The 19686-nt window shown below is 50.4% G+C and overlaps 1 protein-coding gene and 1 pseudogene across 1 annotated transcript; one reads left to right on the forward strand and one right to left on the reverse strand.

Moving 5' to 3' along the window:
* Positions 1–19686, forward strand: part of LOC131588506 (zinc finger protein 850-like) — a 398523-nt pseudogene that overhangs the window by 185939 nt on the left and 192898 nt on the right.
* LOC131588536 (serine/threonine-protein kinase PAK 3-like) lies at positions 561–12198 on the reverse strand. The gene is made up of 14 exons (XM_058857447.1): positions 12078–12198; positions 11502–11633; positions 9884–10018; positions 9267–9611; positions 8731–8820; positions 8147–8330; positions 6603–6666; positions 5858–5906; positions 5367–5479; positions 4657–4774; positions 3872–3971; positions 3211–3407; positions 1840–1977; positions 561–721 (listed from the first exon to the last, which is right to left on the reverse strand). The coding sequence occupies exons 4-14, from the start codon at positions 9558–9560 to the stop codon at positions 638–640; spliced, it is 1431 nt and encodes a 476-aa protein (XP_058713430.1). The 5' UTR covers positions 9561–9611; positions 9884–10018; positions 11502–11633; positions 12078–12198; the 3' UTR covers positions 561–637.

Raw genomic sequence — 19686 nt, forward strand, 5'->3', positions numbered from 1 at the left:
TCACCTCACAGTCGCTGACAGCTCTGCACCACAGGAGACCTTGCACAGCACCCTCACTGCTCTTTCTGCTTTCTCTCTTCAGCCAGACTCTCCTCCAGCCAAAGAGATTGCACTTAGGGATACAAATCCAAGTGGCAGGAACCCAAATGTTCTCGAGTCACATCTGCACAGCCTGCATCTGCACAGGATGTTTGCGTTGCACCGCTCCTCCTTTGGTTTTTCCTGCAAATACCATTGCTGTTTCTGCCTCAAATAAAAATGCCACAGCTGGGCAAAACTTGGCCAGTTGGCCATATTCCAAAGGCAGTGTGGTCTGGAGAGGATGAATGAAGAGGAGCCTTCCCCCCTTACAAACAGTACCAAAGAAGCCATCAATGTCACTTTCCACCTCTAAGAAAAAACTGACAATTCAGGAGGAAATGTTGAGCTTTCTCACAGGGTCAGAAGGAGAGAAAAGTTCCAAAGGAGTTGAGGTATCAGTAACTTTATTTATAATCCTACTCTACAATCCTGCACTACAATCCTACACTACAATCCTACACTACAATCCTACTCTGCAATCCTACTCTGCAATCCTACTCTACAGTCCTACTCTAAGTTGAGCATGGAAAAAACAGTTTGAAATTGATTGGTGCATTCATATCTCCTCCTTCCACTTCTTCACTGCCATGATGAGTGGTGCCAGGCTGGACCCAGGCATGGCCGATGTTATAAATTGATGCTGCAGAAAGGAAAAGAAAACAACAAGAAAGCATGATTTTCCAAGCTAAGAGCTTCAAAGGCAGGGGAATACTTTTTAAATGAAAAGGGGATTGAATCAGATTAGGTCAGGAGCATGGGGCAAGAGTGGCACAGGTTGCCCCAAGAGCTGGTAGGAGGCCCACCCCTGGAAATATCTGAGGTGTGAGTATCCTGATCTCTTGAAAGATGTCCCTGCTCATTGCAGGACACAGACTAGATGACCTTTCCATGTCCCTGTGTGTTAGTTTGAGATGAATTGACATTTAGGGAAAGAAGTAAGAAACCCCCCCACAGAAGTGATTTCTTTGAGAGAAGCTGCTGGGAGCTTCCTCTGTGCCTGAGACAGGCCAGTGGCTGGCTAGTTCTGAGAACTGACAACATTTTGCACCATTTAGAAATGAGATGTGCCTCTGTGATGATCCACATTTTGAAAACCACCAGCCCGGGAACTGGCCCTCTTTGCTTCCGGCCCCCGAAGGTAACGGAGCTCTGGTGAGGCCGGCCCTGCTCGCCCACGGCCTGTGCTCCTGGGGGAGGCCGGGCCAGACCCCAGCGGCTCCCGGGCGGGGGATGGAGGCTGCGGGACCCCGGCCCCAGGCTGGGCCAGGCCACGGCTGCTGACATCTTGCCCACACTAAACCCTCTCCCCGGCGTGCAGCGACGGCTCCAGGCCGAGCCTCCCCTCCCAGCGGCTACCGGGCAGAGAGAGGGGCCCAGCACAGCCTGAAATCCAACACCGTGACTGCCATAACCTGGGTGAGATTGAACCCTTTCACTACACAGATGAGACCTTTCTTATTCTTGTGGGCCTGATAATAAAATTTGTTATTCCTTATTAAGTTTGAAGCCCGTTTTGCCCTTCTCCTAATCCATAGCTCCCCGCAAGAAATGAGTAAGTGCCCTGGTGATTTTAGCCAGTGCTAAAACCCAGCACTCCCTGCCAGCCCAGCCCAGTATAGGATTCCTCCCCATTGTCAGCTGAACAGCACCAGGGTTGGAAGTGAGGAGGATGGGGGCTCATCTGATGCCTTGGATTTCAGTGGAGGAGGAGCCCATCCCTCGGACACTGTTTCACCTGCAGCCCTTTTGGCATTTTACCTGCAGCAGCTCCTTGGCAGACCAGCGCTGCGCCTCGCCTTTCTGCAGGCAGCAGCTCAGGAAGTCACGCAGCAAAGGCGAGAATTGGTCGGGCTGCCGCAGCTGTGGGGTCCCTTTTGTGGCTATGTGGTATTTAGCCTGGAGAAAAAGGAAACACAAGGCTCCACCTGCTTCTTTCCCATCTGGAACTGCTCTCCCAGAGCCCATTGTTTAAGCTCCACTCTGCAGTGGCAGAGATGTCTTTCCTGTATCATTTGGATGACGACTTTCCTGTATCATGAAAAAACCCAAGCCCCAAAGCCACAGCTTTGCCAACATCCAACAGATCTTGCCTTGGCAGCTGATTTCATTGCCTGATCTAGTTAGTGGCAACTACATCAGCAAATACATGTTTCCTTCTCTGAGGATTCCCACCAGCTTGGCAGCCTTTTTGGAAGAGGGATTTTGCTATTCTAACTAACTCTACTATTTCCAAGGATTGTTATCTGAAAAGCATCTCTGCAGTGGAAATGCAGCAGGTGTTCCTCAGGGAAGGAAACAAACATTTGGAATCTCATTTTCAACACAGACACATTAAGATGCCTCCACAAATGTATTGGCTTGAAAATGCCTATTTGGGCACACAGGAACCACCTGCAGCTCTGTCTCTCAGCACTCTGAAAATTTCAGGTTCCCTTATGTGGCAAAAGGAAAATATTCATGGTGAAAGCAGAAGTGTCACCCCTGTGGTAACCCTGTGCTCGCTGGATTCTCAAGTCAATGCATTAACGCTGTGCCCATCCCAGAAGGTGCCAGGAAACAAACAGGAGGTTTTGGCAGGCTCTCCCCATCACCAGGCTCCAGCTTGGTGATATGGAGAAAGTGGCTTGGGTTAGGAAAGAAGGTGGTCACTGAGTGTCTCAGCAGCACTGCACAAGAAGCAGAAGAGACTCTGGCTTTACAGCCTCATCTCCAAGTTTCAGGCAAGTTTCCCTGTGAGAAGAATGGGGGTGCACTTCTTCTCTCAGAAGCACTGTTTTAGAAACTTGGTTCGGTTTGAGTTTCTTTGCTTCATTTCTGGAAAGATAACACCAGCTCTGAGATGCTTGTTTCCTATTCTTCGGGCCATCTACACAGCCAAAAGAGCTGGAATGACTTCTAAGGCAAAGCAAAATGCTGCCTGAGAATGGAGATGGTTTGGGCGAGGTAAGGCTTGAGTTCCCCCACTGCTGCAACCAAAGCTACAGCAGATGCTGATGTGCTGCAGGGACATTTGTAGAAGGGGCCTTGGTGGAAGTACTTCCAGCAGATGGCCATGGGATTTTGTCCAGTGAGCAGAGAACACGGGACAGGTGAGAAAGACAGCGGGATCAGAGAGTATTTGCTCCTTACCGATCGAGCAGTGAAACTGTCATAAGGAGTTTTTTGTTCAGCCATTTCAATTGCCACAATTCCAAAAGACCACACATCCACTTTGGGGCCATATGGTTGACGCTTCACCACTTCAGGTGCCATCCACCAAGGAGTCCCGATCACTGAGCACCGTTGATTTTTCTCAGGGGTGAGCTGAACAGAAAGGCCAAAATCAGCTGAGGAGAAAGCAAAATACTGTTTTAATTTTAATACTGTCAATTAGGAAACCAAGGCAAAGAATTCCCCAGTAGAAGTTTGAGAATGTGCAGTTGAATTTCCTGGACAACACTCCCTGCTCTGTTTCCTTGGGGCTTTAGCCAAGGAAATATGAATTGGCTACTTCAAACATCCCCCCATTTTTTACACTTCCTCCAGCAGTGCCTTTTGTTCCCCTGAAGGTTTAGATTGTAGCTCCCTCCCTCTGGAAGGAACACCCACAGACACACACAGAGCAATAGCACTCTTGGCTGCTTGTGGTTCCTTGTCATAGCTCTGTGCACACTGCAACCGTGCCTTCAGCCCACAGCAGGGGGGACCCCTGCACTGCCAGCAGCAGCATTTTTGGGGAGCTGGCAGTCACTGAAAGCAGCCCCACACCCCCCATTCCTGGAACGCTGAAGCTGACCAAGAATACACTGACCCAGCTTGACAGAGCCGTCGGTTCTGAGCAGGATGTTGTTGCTCTTCACATCGCGATGGATCACGTGGTTGGAGTGAAGAAAATCCAGTCCTTGCAGGCACTGAGAGAGAAAACAGAACCAGGGGGGCAAAAAGTAGTGATGTGAGTTCATCTCACAAGGAAGGAAACAGCTGTGGAAGGTTCCCTTTGCAGGGGAATGGGGAGGAATGGCAGAACACAGCGCCATTGAGAGCAAGAGCCTGCTGCTCCAACAGTAGCAGAGCAGCACCTTTCTCAGGAAAGGCATGTCAGCTTTTGAAAGAGCACCAGCAACTGCTGTTGTAGACTGTCCCCTGCAAACCAGCCAGGGTGACTGCAGCTGCAGTGCATGTGCTCAGAAGCAAAGAGCATTTGGGCTGCACTACTGTCCTTTTCAGCTGAGGACTAAAAGAAATTGGTCTCTCTTTTTTTCTTTCCGTTTGTTTCAAATCCTGCCAGCACACCTTTGCTTTAGAGACAAGGAATGTAGTGCAGACAGGCAAAAGTTTAGCTAGGCAAGGTGGAGAACTGCAAATGCCAATGCAAGAGACAGAGCTAGAATACAAGAGCAGGGGATAAGAGTACAGGAAGTGAGTCCAGTGAGTGTAGGGGCTCTGGCAGACAGTTCACTTGAGATGCTCTTGCTTGCCCATAGCCTAGCAGCAACACAGAAACCAAGCTTGGCCCATGAAATCACTCCCGTTCTGAGCCCCTGTGTCCCAGACAATCCAGCTCAAGGCCTTGGAAGCACAGATGGGATCCCTGACCTCCCGACTGACAGCTGCAATCTCTTCTTCAGACATTTGAGCCTCGTCGATGAGATCTCTCAGAGTGCCTCCGTCCATGTACTCCATCACCAGCCAGAGTTCCTCATGCACAAGGTAGCTGAAAAAAGGAAACAAGGCCATGCAGATGAACATGCACGGCTAGGTTGGTTTTTTGCTTGAGTCTTGTTTCTGGGTCCCTTGGAGACAAGGGCAGAAGAAAAGGAATAGACATTGCCTCTAGGCTGTGCAGTGTTTGCAGTCTGTGCTGTCTCAAGGAGAAAGGCAGTTTAGGAAGAGCCCAGATAAAAAACCTGTCACGCATGGCATTTCTGCAAATAAGCACCTAGTCTTCCTGGCATGCACAGCAGTGGAAAAGAGGGGCAACAATGCAAGGGCAATCCTCTCTTGGACAGTTCATCAGCATTTAAGAAACTTGAAAAACTCAATCCCAAAGAACTGTGGAGGCAATGAACTTACAAGGTATTGAATTCTCAAGATAGGGCTGATGCAGGTATTTGAACAATTTTCAGTCTGCATTTGCCAGGGTGGATTCATGCAGACAAAATGCAGTCTCTTCCCATCCATTGGAGATAAGTAGAGAAATAATAATTAACAGCTCTATTTCCTGCCACTGACCAAAGTGGGTTTTTAAGCTCTCATGCTTGTAGTATGTAAACAAACATTCATGGCATAAGACCGTGACCACTCACCTGGCTAAGTAATTCACGACCCTGGGACTCCTATTACTCTCCATGATCCTGATTTCATTCATGGTTAGTATCTTCCTCCTCACTCCTTGCACACTTATTTTCTTTATGGCCACCTCAAAGGACATTGAAAAGGAGTAATTTGAGGAAATTGGTAGCATGAGACCACAACACACATGGAGCAAGTGATTTTGGAATGGCACAGCCAAGCTGTGCCAAAGTGCCTTGTGATTAGACCTCATCATTGGAGTAATTAGGAAGTGACATTCCAACAGCCCATTTTTCTGCTCCCTTGGGGGCCAGTTACAGGACACGTGGCCACTGGCGATTTGTCTTGTCCACAAAGCCTGTTCCAAGTGCAATTTGCAGGCTGGCACCAGTCTGTGCTTCTTGTGCCTTTTCAGCACAGCTCTACTCAAAGCTCCAGCCACAGCTGTCAGCAGTGGGGAAAGGCCTGGAGAGCAGCAGAGGCTGCAGGGGCTGTTGACATTTACCTCTCCTCCTGTGGCAATGTCAAGTGCTCTGGAAACCTCTCCAAAACCCCTAGAAACAAAACAGCAGCAAAGAAAGGAGAAGCCATTTAGATCTTGCACTGAAAGCCAGTCCAGACAGGAGAGCTCTGCTGTAAATGCCTAAAAGCTGCAGGTTGCAGGAGGGGTCTGCCAGAAGGCAGATGATGCATTTTCCCCTCAAGTGCATGGGCACTGGGGCTGTTCCTGAAGCGTTGGGCTTTACTGCCTCAGCTCCAAAAGGCAGCTTATTCCTTCATCTCGGGTATCAGCTTCTAAACTGTGCAATTCTAATCCTGAGCACGGAGTATTTCCTTTAGCAAACTCTTGGAAAGAAACATTCCTGAGAACTGTTATCTGACAGCTCTCATCAGGGGGAGGTTGTGCTTTCAGGCAAGCAAGATTCTTCTCCTCTCATTAGTGTGGCCAGATGATTTGGAGACATCCAAAAATGTGAAGGAAATGAACCCTGAGCTGTCCCACACTTGAGAGACAAGCAGATTTACCAGGTTCTGTTCCTTGCTGCAGGCAAGACCTTGGCAGCATGGAGATGTCTTTGACAATGCCTTCTGAGCACACTTGACAAATTCTGGCCAGTACTGAGAGATGGGGCAGACTAAGCCCGGTGTCTAAACATGTGGACAACTTGTCTGACTTCCCACTTGATGGATATTCCACCAGGGAAACACCTGGCCCATGGCTGTGTAGAAGTAACTGTGGTTGGACTCACCCACTGCCAAGACTTTCCAGTTCAATGTATTTTGTGACGGGATTTTCCTTGTTCACCATTCTCCCTGAGGGAAACAAAATGCAAGATGCTCACTTTCAGGCAGAGATCCTAACTTGCAGGAGATCCCAAAGGCAGCCCCACTGTCTGGGGCTCTGAACCCTCTGTGGTCAGCTGGGCAGCAACCACAGCAGCAACAAGACAGGCAGTTGTGCAGTACAAATGGCCAGCAGAGAGACTGAGTTTGTCCAGTCCTTGGAAGGAAATGAAGCGCAGAGAGCACAGCAGGGCACAGCACAAGGCTGGCAAAGGCCAAGCATGAGCACTGACAAGCAATGGCAAGAAGACACAGCCAGCCTGAGCCCCTGACAAGCTGTGGCCCCCGTTCAGGACACAACAGCATTGCCTTGGAGATCAGACACACCCAGGTGCAGATCAAGGCCCTTTTTTGTCCCAGCAGGTGAAGGTAGACACCAAATCAGCTGGGATCTTGTCTCAGCCCCACCAGGTCTTTTCTGAGAGCACAGCACTGGCAGCTGTTATGGGCAAGAAGCAGATTAAATGGGTTGTGCTGCAGAATCGCAGAGGGCTTGATGTGTTTTCCCAGAGACTGATCTGAGCAGGGCTTGGGCCAATAGGTAGGATTCTAAGAGTCATGGGAATGACTGGGAATCAGGTATGAAAAAGTGCCATGGATCTGAGGAATACACAGCAGAGGGGCTGCAGGCTCGCTCCTGAGAAATGCCTGCAGTGCTGTTTTATCTGATCACACCACACTGATGTGTCTCTTGGACACATCTTTATAAAAATAAAACTAGGATATTAATTAGAGATTGTTATACAAATATCTGTTTCTTCATTGTGGGCCCAATGAAAACATCTCTTGCTCTCTGTTTCTGCTGTCACCTGATGTTCTTTCAAAGGAGTCCTCACTGACAAAAATACAGCAGTCTCATAAAAACCTGGTAGATGTAGTAGAGGCAATAAAAACAGTCCTAAAAATGACAGCAGTAAGACACATGGGGCAGAACAGGTCTTCCAGGATGGAGAAAAAACAAACTCTTCCAAAAAACCCCAAATCCAAAACCAAAAAAGGATAAAAACTGAAAACTAAAAACGGAACCACAACAAAAAGACAAAACCCCAAAACCAATCAATATCTCTGAAGTCTTTTGGTTCTGATGACTGGTGGGGAGTCTGGAGTCTAAGGAGAATTTAGGAATCAAATATTCTGTTCAGTTTGGCCACTAGCACACAGGACTTGCATAGATAATTTGCTAGGCCACAGCCTTCTGCTGATCCAAGAACAATTCCTGCTTCTGCCTTTAGTGGCAAGGGAATCCCAGGCAAAGCCGAGCCAGTCCAAGCTGCCCTCAGAGGCAGCAGGAACACCCAGAGCGCTCTCTCGCTGCCTCAGAGCACAGCAGTTCCTGTGGGGAGTCCTAAATGTCTCTGGGACACCAAAGTGAGGAGGATCATTTGCTCCAGCTCTGCTGGCACGTGCACACAATACACTGTCCCTCAGACAAGAAATACACCAGACGTACTCAGTTGCTCCAGGAAGTCTCCCTGGCTCTCCTGTAGCTGAGCAGCAGATGTGTCACTGCTGGAAATGGACAAACTGCCCGGGCTCCACTGCTCAGCTTGGGGAACAAAGGCTCCTTTAGATGCTGCTGCTGCTGCTGCTGCTGCTGCTGCTGCAGCAGATTCAATGGAAGAGCCTGTGTAGATCTGAGAGAAGAAAGGAGTTTGTGTCAGAAAGCTGGCTGGCCGAGATTACCCCGAGTTCCCTTTTCAAATGCAAGCCCTTAGGAAGTTGCTGTTAGCCACATGCAAAGCTCATCAACTGGATTTTTTTGGATGCCCGCTTCTGGAACCAAATGGTCAAAACCCAAGGTTGGTTTTAATCAAGTTCATGGCCAGTTTCATATTCCATTTTCCTGGATTTTCTGAAGGATGACTGCAACAACGACCATTCCACTTCCTCCCAAGGATCCCTTTCCCCCTCCAAGGGCTGCAGACACATTTGCAGCTCCTTGTTCTAATGTTGGAGCTCCTCCCCCTCAGTCCTCTTTTCCTGCACCATCTTCAGAAGGTGCTCAGCCTGCAGCACTGGTGCTTGGGACAGTACCTGTGCCTCCCGCCGACCTTGGGGCTCTTCATCACCAGGCATTTGCTGGAAGCCTTCGCAGGCTGCCAGGTGAGATATCAACACGTCCACCTCAAGTCAAACAGAACAAAGCAGTCAGAGACCACAGCTTGTCCCTGTGTGCCAAGGCTCATTGACTGTGAGCAAAGGGAAAGAGCAGGACAGCAGCAGATTCACCAAGGGATACAGACAGCTTGCAGCTTGTATTCCAAATCTATCTGGGGGACTCTGTTCACTTGCAAAAAGCCCTGAGGAAACAAGGAGAGCAGGAGCAGGCCAGCAGGAATCCCTTGAGATGAGTGCTGGCAAAAGGGGCAAATGACTGGTCCCACTGTCCAGGGCAGCAGCTGAGATTGAGCACAGCAGGAAATGTCCTTCCAAGCAGCTGGGATAGACACTACAGCAGGATGGCACTGAGAGGCATCAGCCCACCCCCCTGCTGCTCTGCAGAGGAAAGGCAAGAAGGGCAGAAAGCACCAGACTGCAGTGACTGCTGTGCCTATCGCTCTATCACTCACTCGATTTTCTAGAGCCTCTTGCTTCTGAACGAGGAGATGAAATTTCTCTTGGATGATTTTCCTTTCTTCCTCCAGCTTCTTCTCCCTTGCCCTGATCCTAGCCTCAGTTTCCTGCAGCTCTGCCAGCAGCTCCTCATCGGAGGCCTGTGAAGAACGACAGAGAGGAATTTCTGTGAGTGGAGTGTCTGCCACTCTTTCACTCACCTGGTTTTGTTGACTGCCTCTCTGCTGATGGAGATTCATCTCCTCCTGGATGTTTCTCCTGTCTTCCTCGTGCCTCCTCTTCACTGCCATGATGGCCCTCTGAGCTTCGGGCAGCTCTGCTTGGGGCTCTGCCTTGATGTTCTGTACACACAAATGGAGAGCAAGTGCCTGGGAGCTGCCATCAGGCTCAGCTTCTTCCTCAGTTTCAGCCTCAAAATCACACTCATTCAGTCACTTCTTTCTGCTTCCCTACCCACCTCTGCTTCCACTGTAACCTCCTGTCCCGCTGCTGATCTCCGCAGAGGCTCTTTGCTTTCAGGGCCTCTGGCACTCGTGGCCTGCTCAGTCCCAAGAGCTGCGTTTTATGCCCCTCTTCCTGCCCTTCACTCTGTCCCCTGCTGAGTCAGGCTTACCTGGCCATTCTCCAGTGGCTCTTCCACCTGCTGCCCCAGCTGCTCTTCCTGCTCTTGGGCTGGGAACAGCTCTCCCTCAGTCTGGCACGGCCTCCCTGATAAAACAATCTGCTCCTGCTCTTTCTCTGGAAGGACCTGCAGAGAAAGCAAGAGAAGATGGGCTTCAACTTCTCATACAACATTTGTGGGCCAAGACTCAAAGACTGATGGGCTCCCACGTTCCCAGAGCTCTGTGCTGCTGCTCTCCTGCCTTGTTCTCTGCCCGTGGGGAAGCACAGATTCCAAAGTGACCCTGGCAGTGCAGTCAGGGCCCATCTGGCACTGAATCTCCAACAGACTCTTGGGCAGCTGACAGGAAATGTGGGGCATTTCTCAAGGGCCTCCCTTCCCTTCTGCTGTGTCCTGCTTGTCTCTCCATAGTGACTGACAGCCAGACCTGTCCCACAGCTCCATCCTGGCTCTGCAGGGGCTTCCTGGGTGAGCTCATCCCTTGGGAGAGACACTGCTGGAGTTCATGTTCTTTTCAGGCCTGCACTGCCACTCCTGCCCTTCTGACATCTACACTCTTGTTAGAAATCCTGCTCATTCAGGAGACAAGGATGTGTGCAATTTGATCCTCTGATGCAGGTCAGAGAGCCTCTATGGCCACCTCAGGATATGGAAGAGGACCAAGGTGTTTCTCCTCCGTCTTTTGTCAGCTGAGAATTCTGAGCAGCAGTGACAGAGATCCTCAAAAGGCCCCATCAGCAAATTAACTGACACACCACTAGGGATGCCAATGAAGGAAGCCATGGGTCATGTAATGCATGTATGACGAAAGTCACCAAAAACCACCTAAAACATGGAATTGTCCCACCTCACTAGGACAGGCAGAAATTTATATGTTAAACTGGGAGTGTCAGGACAGAAGAGGCAGGAGGAGGAAAACAGCTCTGAGGGGAAAAAAACAACCATCTCTAAAGGGGTTCTTAGCAACACAAGACAGCACTCAAGGACCTGCAGCTTTGCCCCCACACACGGCTCCAATGCAGTTTCCAAAGCTGCAGACTTCACCACAAAACGTATCAACAGAAACTTGCCACTTGTGGATTTTGCCTCAGAAGAAGGGTTCAGAACTATGCAGTTTGTTTCTTTGGCCACACAGGACAAGAATGGCCGGCCACAGCTTCATGGACAACACAATCATCTCCTTGCAGCTTATCAAAAGCCAAAAGACAGGTGGCCTAAAAGACTCTGTAGAAGTGAAGAATTACTCAAGAAAACTGCAGAACACTTCTCCAGGTCATCCAGAGGTTTCCAAAAAGGGAAAGCAAACAAACCAAGCCCTGTGAGCCCCAGAAATGCCGTGTGAGCCCTTGGCCATGGCTTGGCAGAAGCCAAGAGACAGAGCTTCACTGAGCCAAGCAGCCAGCTGCTCACCCGCAGGCAGCAGCGCTTTGGGGCCTCAGCACGACGGCTCAAAGCCCAATTTCCAGCTGCCACGGGATGGGGGAATGGCTGGGTGCTGTCAGGACTCCAGCACTCAGCATCCTCAGCCACCAACAGCAAGTGCTGGCTGCTCAGAAACTTGCAGCTCTGCCTTGCACTAAAGACAGCAGCACCCAGCACTGGCACTTACTGTCTGGGGATGGTCAGGCTGGGCTGTGACCACAGCTGGAGGCTCGTGCTCCTTTTGCTCATTTTGCTCCTCTTTGGCCTCTTCTCCAGGAGCAGAGGGAGCCACAGGAGAGTCTGCTCTTGGTTCTGGGCTCTGTGGACAGATGGTGGAGTTAGGGACAGGCAGCTACCTATCATTTAGAACCTTATTTCTATTCAGCTCGATTTCTACAACCAGCTCTACCAAGCACAAATCATCAGCTTTGATAGCAATGGGATTCTAAGTCTCTCCAACTAAATTAAAATGGGTTAATTCAGCCATACTTCAAATAGTTCTGAATTACAGAGTTCACCCTGGCTACTATCAGCAAGCAATGTTCTCTCTGAAAAATCTGAGCTTTGAGTTCTTTTAAAGCTCTGCAATGGAAAATTAGGAAATAGCCAACAATGTCTTTGCTATTGCTGTTGTAAACATGGAAATGGATCTTCTTTCAGCCCACCCAGCTGGCCCTCTGCACTCTACTGCCACAGGCCAAGCTCACAGTTCCCTCCACAATTCTGAAACACGAGGAACATCAAATGTTCTTTTCTGACTCACCTCAGGATCGGCACCTCTGAACACACGGGTCAGATGACCTGCAGTGGGCAAGGAAAATGAACCAAATTCTTTGAGAAAACTGGAGAGAACCGTGGCCTATTTAGAACAGCATCTGAGAAGATCTCCCAGTCTACATTTTCAAAGGTGTCCCTCTTGACTGGTGTGGTTTAAAGCAGCAACTGAAAAATCACTAGAAAACTTACTTATTTCTTGCTGTGAGATATGGATTAGAACAAGAGCAAAACAGGCTTCAAACTTAAATGGAATAAAGAAAGTTTGTTAACAAAAACTACAAGAATAAGAAACCAGAATAAAACTTCCAGAACAATCCTTTTCTCCCCCACTACCCAACCATTCCCTTGTTTACATGACAACATAGAGACAAAAAACTTGGGAACTTTGGTGTTCCAAACACTCCCAATTCCTGCTGGAGTCTTTTCATCAGTCTTTGTAGAGAAACAGAAGTCTTCTTCTGCTATCTATGGAGTTTTTCACAAGAAAATGATTTTTCTTCATAGCTTTCTATTTCTCTGATGCCAGCTGGCTGGAAATCTGCCATCAGTTGTCTCCTCCCATTTCCCATCACTCTGAGGTGTGTTATGGGTCATGAGTCTAGGGATGTCATTTTTATGAATGAATTATTCAAAGGCAAAAGTTCTCTTTATCTGTTTTTGTGAGCCCTCCTGGAAACAGAAGTTTTCTTTTTGCTTCTTAAAAGCCATAAATCTTCATCTATTATTTCTCCCCCTCTGTTCCAGCATCTCACAGTGTCACAACTACTTCATCATTTGCTCAAAATCCACACTTTGAAACACTCCATTCCTCCCAATATACTCTGTCATGATTTAAAGGAGTTTTTTTCGGAACACTACTGTCCATCTCCATAGCTTTAACAGAAAACTATTTCAGCTTATTAAAGCATCTCCTTATTTCTCTTCCCCCTCTAAATTTAATTGTTTTCTTCACTCTCTTTGATGGGTTGATGGTTGATCATTCCCTCTCTCTCTCTGGAAAAAAAGGATTAATCTGCAAGTCTCATCCAGGTAGTAAAAGAGTTAAAATCTTGCTAAAGCTGCAGATGTTGATGGTGTCAGGTTTCAGTTCAGTGGCAGAAACTGCAAACCAAGTCAGGCTGGGCTGGCTCAGTTTCTCCCCCCACCCCGCCCTCTGCAGCCTTGTCCGGCCTGGAGGGGGGGAGGAGGCTGAGACAGAGCCCTGTGACCTCGTCAGAAGCCAGAAACCAAAGAGAGCGAGAAATTCCCGGCCTTACATCTTAAGGTGGTGTTCACAGGTTGATCTCACTTCTCAATTGTTAAAACTGCTGCCAATTCTCACAAATAGCCAGTAATTAGTCAGGAGAAAAAACTCCCATCAGCCTCCAGCAGTTTCAACTTCCCGAGCTCTCAGAGCTGTCTTAAAAGTAAAGTCACCCCAAGACATTGAGCCAGCAAAGTGAGGAAATGCCAGACTCTGCTGCCACAGGCTCTCCCGTGGAGGGAACAGAACCCCTGCAAATGCTGCCCGCAGCCCCCTGGCTACAGACACCCCGTGTTTTGCTGAAGGTGTTGACAGGAGCTTTACCAAACCAGTGGCATCCTCATGGTCTTTCTGTTTCAATAGCAACCCGGTCACTAAGAAAGAGCAGGGAGACCTACAAAAGCCAGCTCAGGTTCCAGCCAGGGAAAACCTATACTTACGTGCCAGGTTGGTCAGGTAATAGCCGGAATAGCCAATGCCATAAAGGGTGCAAACGGCAGCAGCGAGCTGCTCAATCATTGTAGCACTGCTGTGCCAGTTTGCAGACTGTGCTCAACTCAAGGACAAACAAGGCTCCTGTCAGTGTGCAGCTGCCCACTGACAAACGCCTCAAGCAGGAGGATGCTCCTGCACTGAGCAAGCCCAAGAGCTGCTCTGACACTGAGGCCTTCCGTGCACCAAGGCAACCTTGGGATGTCACCACGACAATGTGGCATCCATGCCCTGACATCACAAAGCCAATGCTCTGTGGTGCTCTGGGAATTGATGCAGAGCAACCCAACCTTCCCTACAGCAAACACAAAATTGCCTGGGAGGTTCTCCTCTGTCACAAAGTGTCACAAATCCTTTGGTGGGCTGTGGGAAATGGAAAGACAGAAACTTCCACAGATACTGAAGGGTTTGATTTGCAGCCTTGGAAGGAGCTTGGGTTTATGCAATGCTAAAAGTTCACAGACACTGAGTCAAGAATTCATAAACTTATGTTCCTATAGCTGCAAGTAAGAATATGCCAGAAGTAAATAAGAAACTGCATTGAGTGAGATGGTGGAGAGTTTTCAACTGTAATTGTGTGATTTTATAGAGTAAGCTATGAATCTAAATATTATCATAAGAAGCACATGTGTGTACGTGACCTAGCAGTGTATTGGGTGAAAAGCAGACACAGTGCAGCAGAACTTGGCAAAGGTGAAAGGTGATTAAGTAATAATAAACCTCTTCAATGTAGTGCTTTAGCCAAAAAAGTCAAATTAGCCAGTCTAAGCCACTGCACCAGGCTGAAGCTGAGGATCCCCAGCCAAGCTCAGAGGGAGGAGAACACAGCATTTGTGGGATCCTTTCCATCTGACTTGCTTTAGCTGCACCCTGGGGGAGGAGAGAGCAGGAGAAGGGTTGGCTGAGTCCTCTCCCCTCTGCCTTGCCCTTCTCTGCTGGATCCTCAGTTCATCCCACACCCACCCCAAGACTCCATCCCCATCCTACTGGTGCTGATGGGATTAAAGGAGATAAAGAGGAAATTAAAAAGATAGAGAGGAGAGAAAAAGAGAAGTTTAAATGCAGTTTAAATATGAAAGAAATGCATATGTTAGTGACTGCTGAGAGTTCAAAGGGAGCTGAAGGGTTTGTGAAGGGACAGGAGCCCGTGAAGGGCTCAGGAGCTGCTGCTGCTGCCGGGAGGGAGGAAATGCACCAATGGCTCCCAGCAGAGTCTGTGCTTTGAGGCTCTTTCCCAAACAGCTGCAGGAGGGAAAGCAGCTGAGTTTGGAGGAAGAGTTTTCTGCTGAGGTTTCCTGTTTGGAGCTGTCACAAGCTTGAGCTGCTCAAGGGAAAGGCGGCTCTGCTTCCAGCAGGGCCCAACTGCACGGGAGCACAACTTGGTTCCCTGGCCCTGAGCCAACGGGCAGCAGCAGCTTCTGTTCCCTCCTGGCTCTTGTGTCATTTCCAGCAACACAAGACACACCAAGAAAAGCTCCTCCAGAACATGCCATGATCAACACAACCTGATTTCATTGCATGAAGGAGCTCTGACAGTCCCACGGGCTCAGGTTTGTTTGTCAGTCAACAGAGCAGGGAAAAGCACAGACACATTCCCTGCACAGGGAATTCACAGGAGGAAAGTGCAGTGCTGGAGGATGTGCTTGGATACAACGTTCCCACGGCAGTTTTGGGGATAAAATCGTCAGGAGAGAGAAAAGAAAAAGTCCTACCAAGGGTGGGCTGGGGAGGGCTGGTGCTTCCCGGGAGGCTCCCAAAGATCAAGGGGACAAAGCCCAGACCTTGTTCAAGCTCTGAGCTGGGTCTGAGCCAGAAACCAGGGGGTGGCAGAGCCATTGCTGCTGAAGGGCTTCAGATTGCCAAAGCTAAAGTGTCCAGTATCAAGGAACAGCTTGAGGTTACGGAAGTCCCAGTGCCCACGTTCCATCCCCTCATTTCAAACTGAAAGCGGAGCTCCACTTGTGACTCTGCTTTTTAATAATGAATGTCAAACTTCACAAAATTCCCTTAGAAAGACCCCATGAAGGTTCACACTGTGAGAGCTCACTCGAGGCAGCCCCAACTCCTGCCCTGGTTCAGTCCCTGTCAAGCCCACTGTGCTTTCCAGCTGCTTTGCTCCAGTTCCTCCCAAATCACCATGAATTCCACTGAACCTAACCAAATCCAAGTCCTCGTGGGTCGGGACAAGGGCAGGGAGAGATCCACCCCAAACCACTCTGGGAATCATCCCAGAGCCCTCAGCCTTCCATGTGCCCATCCCTGGGACCTCCCAGTGGCTCCCGTGGCTCTCCCAGTCCATCCCAGCCTCTCCCAGTCCATCCCAGTCACTCCCAGTGACCCCGCCTGTCCATCTCGCCCCTCCGTGGATCTGCCGCCCCTCAGCCAATCAGAGCGCGCCTCTCTGATGACGCATCAGTTGCCGGGCAGATCCACAGAGCCGACAGCCCCGCGCTGGACTCGGCCTCCCAGTGCCGCGCACTTCATTCCCAGTCCCTCCCAGTGCCACCACAGTCCCTCCCAGTGCCACCACAGTCCCTCCCAGTGCCACCACAGTCCCTCCCAGTGCCCCCCAGTCCCTCCCAGTGCCACCACAGTCCCGCCCAGTGCCACCACAGTCCTGCCCAGTGCCACCACAGTCCCGCCCAGTGCCACCACAGTCCCTCCCGGTGGCACCACAGACCCTCCCGGTGGCACCACAGTCCCGCCGAGAGGCCCCAGAGTCACTCCCACTCCTTTTTAGCCCATTCCCACTTCACTCCCAGACCTCCCCACTCTCTTCCAGTGTCCCAGTATCCACTCTCATCTCTTTCAGTGCCACCCCAGTCCCTCCCAGTCCACTCCCAGTCCCTCCCAATGCCACACCGATCTTCACCCATCTCTCCCAGTTCCTCCGCAGCTGATCCCAGTCTGTCCCCACTCTCTCCCAGTGCCCCCACCGTGTCCATCTCGCTGGTGCCCTGGAGCTCCCAGCCCGGCCCCGGCCGCCTGCTCTGCTCCCTGATGGATTTCTCCCCTGCCCACATCCAGCTGAGCTGCTCCCAGGGCCAGCAGCAGCTCTCGGGCCACGTGCTGGCCACTGCCGTGCTCCCCAGCGGGGACTGGAGCCAGCAGCTCCTGGTGCTGCTGGAAACCGCCCCCGGCAATGCGGGCTCAGCTCCAGCTGCCAGGTGGAGCACGTCAGCCTGGAGCACCCCCTGAGCCGGCACTGGGGCACGGCCCGGCCCCCACAGCGCCGGGGGCAGCGGGGGAGGCACTGGGGGGGCCCAGAGGGGGATTGGGGTGTGCTGGGAGGAACTGGGAGGGAGTTTGAGATGGACTGGTTTAAACTGGGGAAGGGGTTTGGGGGTCCAAAATGGCTGAGAAAAGGATTAGAGGATGTTGGGGAGGGTGGGATGGGGTCCCAGGGGTCCTGGTGGACCCTGGGAGGGAGTTTGGGGGTGCTGGGTGTCACTGGGAGGGATTTGAGTGAGCCTGGAGGAGCTGGAAGGAGATTGGGGATTGGAAAGCAGGGATTGGGATGAGGTTGGTTGTGCTGGGAAGAGACTGGGAGGAGTCTTGATGAGTCCTGGTGGGCCTGGAAGGGACTGGGAGAGGGTCTGGGGGTCCTGGGGCAGTGGGGAGAAATTGGGAGGGGGCTGTGGGATCCTGAGAGGAACAGGAGGGGCTCTGGTGGGTCCTGGGGAGGCTGGGAAGAGACTGGCAGTGATTTACCAAAATAGCAATATTGATCCAGTATCAATATCAATCTGTTAACGGACAAAAAACCTCTCCAACAGTTTAAAGTTACAAAGTGGATGTTTAATCACAGCACTGGGCGAGTGCAGGAGTCATCCCCTTAATACACACTGCAAGTTGACAAAAGATTTCAGTGTCTATTTATTTACAAAAATCTTAAATATCCAAAATACTAATACATATTAATATTAATACATATTCATAATGCTAACACTTCCCATGCTCCACTTTGGATTAAAATGCACTGTAATGATTTAAAATGTCATTATGCCTGCGTGGTTTGCTCCCTAATTTGAGGAGGGGGTGGTTTTGGTGAGGAGGGGTCATCAAGAGATGAAGGAAAACTGCTCTTCCTCACTCTCACCTTTCTACCTTTACAATGGTTGACATTACAAATAACATTTGGTACAATTCCAATTTCCTTCCTTGTGACTATTAAATGGGTTTCCAGATGTAAGGTCTGTGATCTTCCTGCACCTGTTTATCAGTTTCTCTTTTCTCATTACAAGCACAGCTGAACATACAATGAAAAGTAATTTTTTGCTTAAGTCCAAGATTCATTATCTCAAATCCTGTTTCTCACTTCATCATTAACTACTTCCAGCAAGGCCAATCTCTAGCTAAGATCTCTAACTTTTCTAAAATTCTTCATTTTTTAAAATTAGTGACTCCAAAGGAGGTTTCAGAGGGTCTTGGGTGGGCTGGGGGAGACTGGGAGGGTGCTTGGAGGGGCTTGAGGTGTCTGTGAAAGCTTTTGGGGGTCCTGACCTCTGCAGACCCCCCAGGGATGCTGTCGGACACCGCTCACAGCTGATGGGGATCGGGGGCTTTTTGCTGGGATTTGTTTTCCTGGTGCTAGTGGCTCGGCTTCTGCCTGAGCAAAAAGGTGAGGGGGGGCCCCGGGGGTCGTGTCCTCCCTCCCCCATAACGTGTGTGTTCCCTCCAGGGACCCCCACTCTGGTGTCACCCCCTTTTCTCTGCCCACAGAGCTCCTGAGGCAGCAGGAAAAGGTTCACTAGGATTGAAAGTCAACAAATTCACTCTCCCCAAGGAATTCCCATTGTTGGTCTATGTCCCAATATTGTTCCTGCCCCGGTGTTCATCCAGGTGCCCACAGGGAGCCAGGAAGATGTGGAGCCTCCCAGCCAGGTGTCTTCCCAACACGGATCACCAGGAGCACGGATCACCAGGGCTCTGCCCAACGGGGGTCACTGGGGATCATCCAACGCCGATCCTCCCATGGGGGATGGAGCTGGAGCAGCGCACGAAGCTCTTCCTGCACTCGGGGCACTCGCAGGGCTTCCCTTACTGGTGCCTCCGTTGGTGTTGGGACAAGTGAGAGCTCTGTGAGAAGCTCTTCCCACACTGGGGACACTCGTAGGGCCTCTCCCCACTGTGGATGCGCCGGTGCCTGATGAGGGTGGAGTTGCGCTTGAAGCCCTTCCCGCAGTCGGGGCAGCGGAAGGGCCTCTCCTCTGTGTGAATCCGCTCATGTAGGAGGACATGGGAGCTGCGCTGAAACCTCTTCCCGCACTCAGGACACTCGTAGGGCCTCTCCCCAGTGTGGATGCGCTGGTGGTTTCTCAGACTGGAGCTCTGACCAAAATTCTTCCCACATTCCAAGCAGGTGTAGGGCCGTTCCCCTGTGTGGATCACCTGGTGTGTCATCAGGCCAGAGATCTCTCTGAAGCTCTTCCCACATTTCCCACACTCATAGGGATTTTCCCCAGTGTGGATCCTCTGGTGCTGGATCAGGTGGGAGCTCTTTCTGAAGCCCTTCCCACATTCCAAGCACTTGTGGGGCTTCTCCCCCAGCTCTGAGCTCTGGCTGGATCTCTGGCCGTGTTCCTGGCACTGGGGGGATCTTTCCTCCTTGCAGCTCCCTGGACTGGGTTTGCAGCCCCTCCTTGTGCGGCATCTCCAGGGCTTTTCCTCCTTCTCTTCCATCTGGAAAAAATTTGGGAATGAAAATTCCTGGTTAGGAGAAAAAAAAAGAGAGGAGAGCACCTTGGGCTGGGGGTGCCTCTGTTGGGAAGGTAGAATTAGAAAGAAATTATAAATATGACTCTTTAGCCAGAAAGGCTAAAGGAGAAATACAAATGAAAGCACGGTTTGAATAATTCAA

This window comes from Poecile atricapillus, chromosome 26 (genome assembly GCF_030490865.1).
Source record: "Poecile atricapillus isolate bPoeAtr1 chromosome 26, bPoeAtr1.hap1, whole genome shotgun sequence".
NCBI lineage: Eukaryota > Metazoa > Chordata > Aves > Passeriformes > Paridae > Poecile > Poecile atricapillus.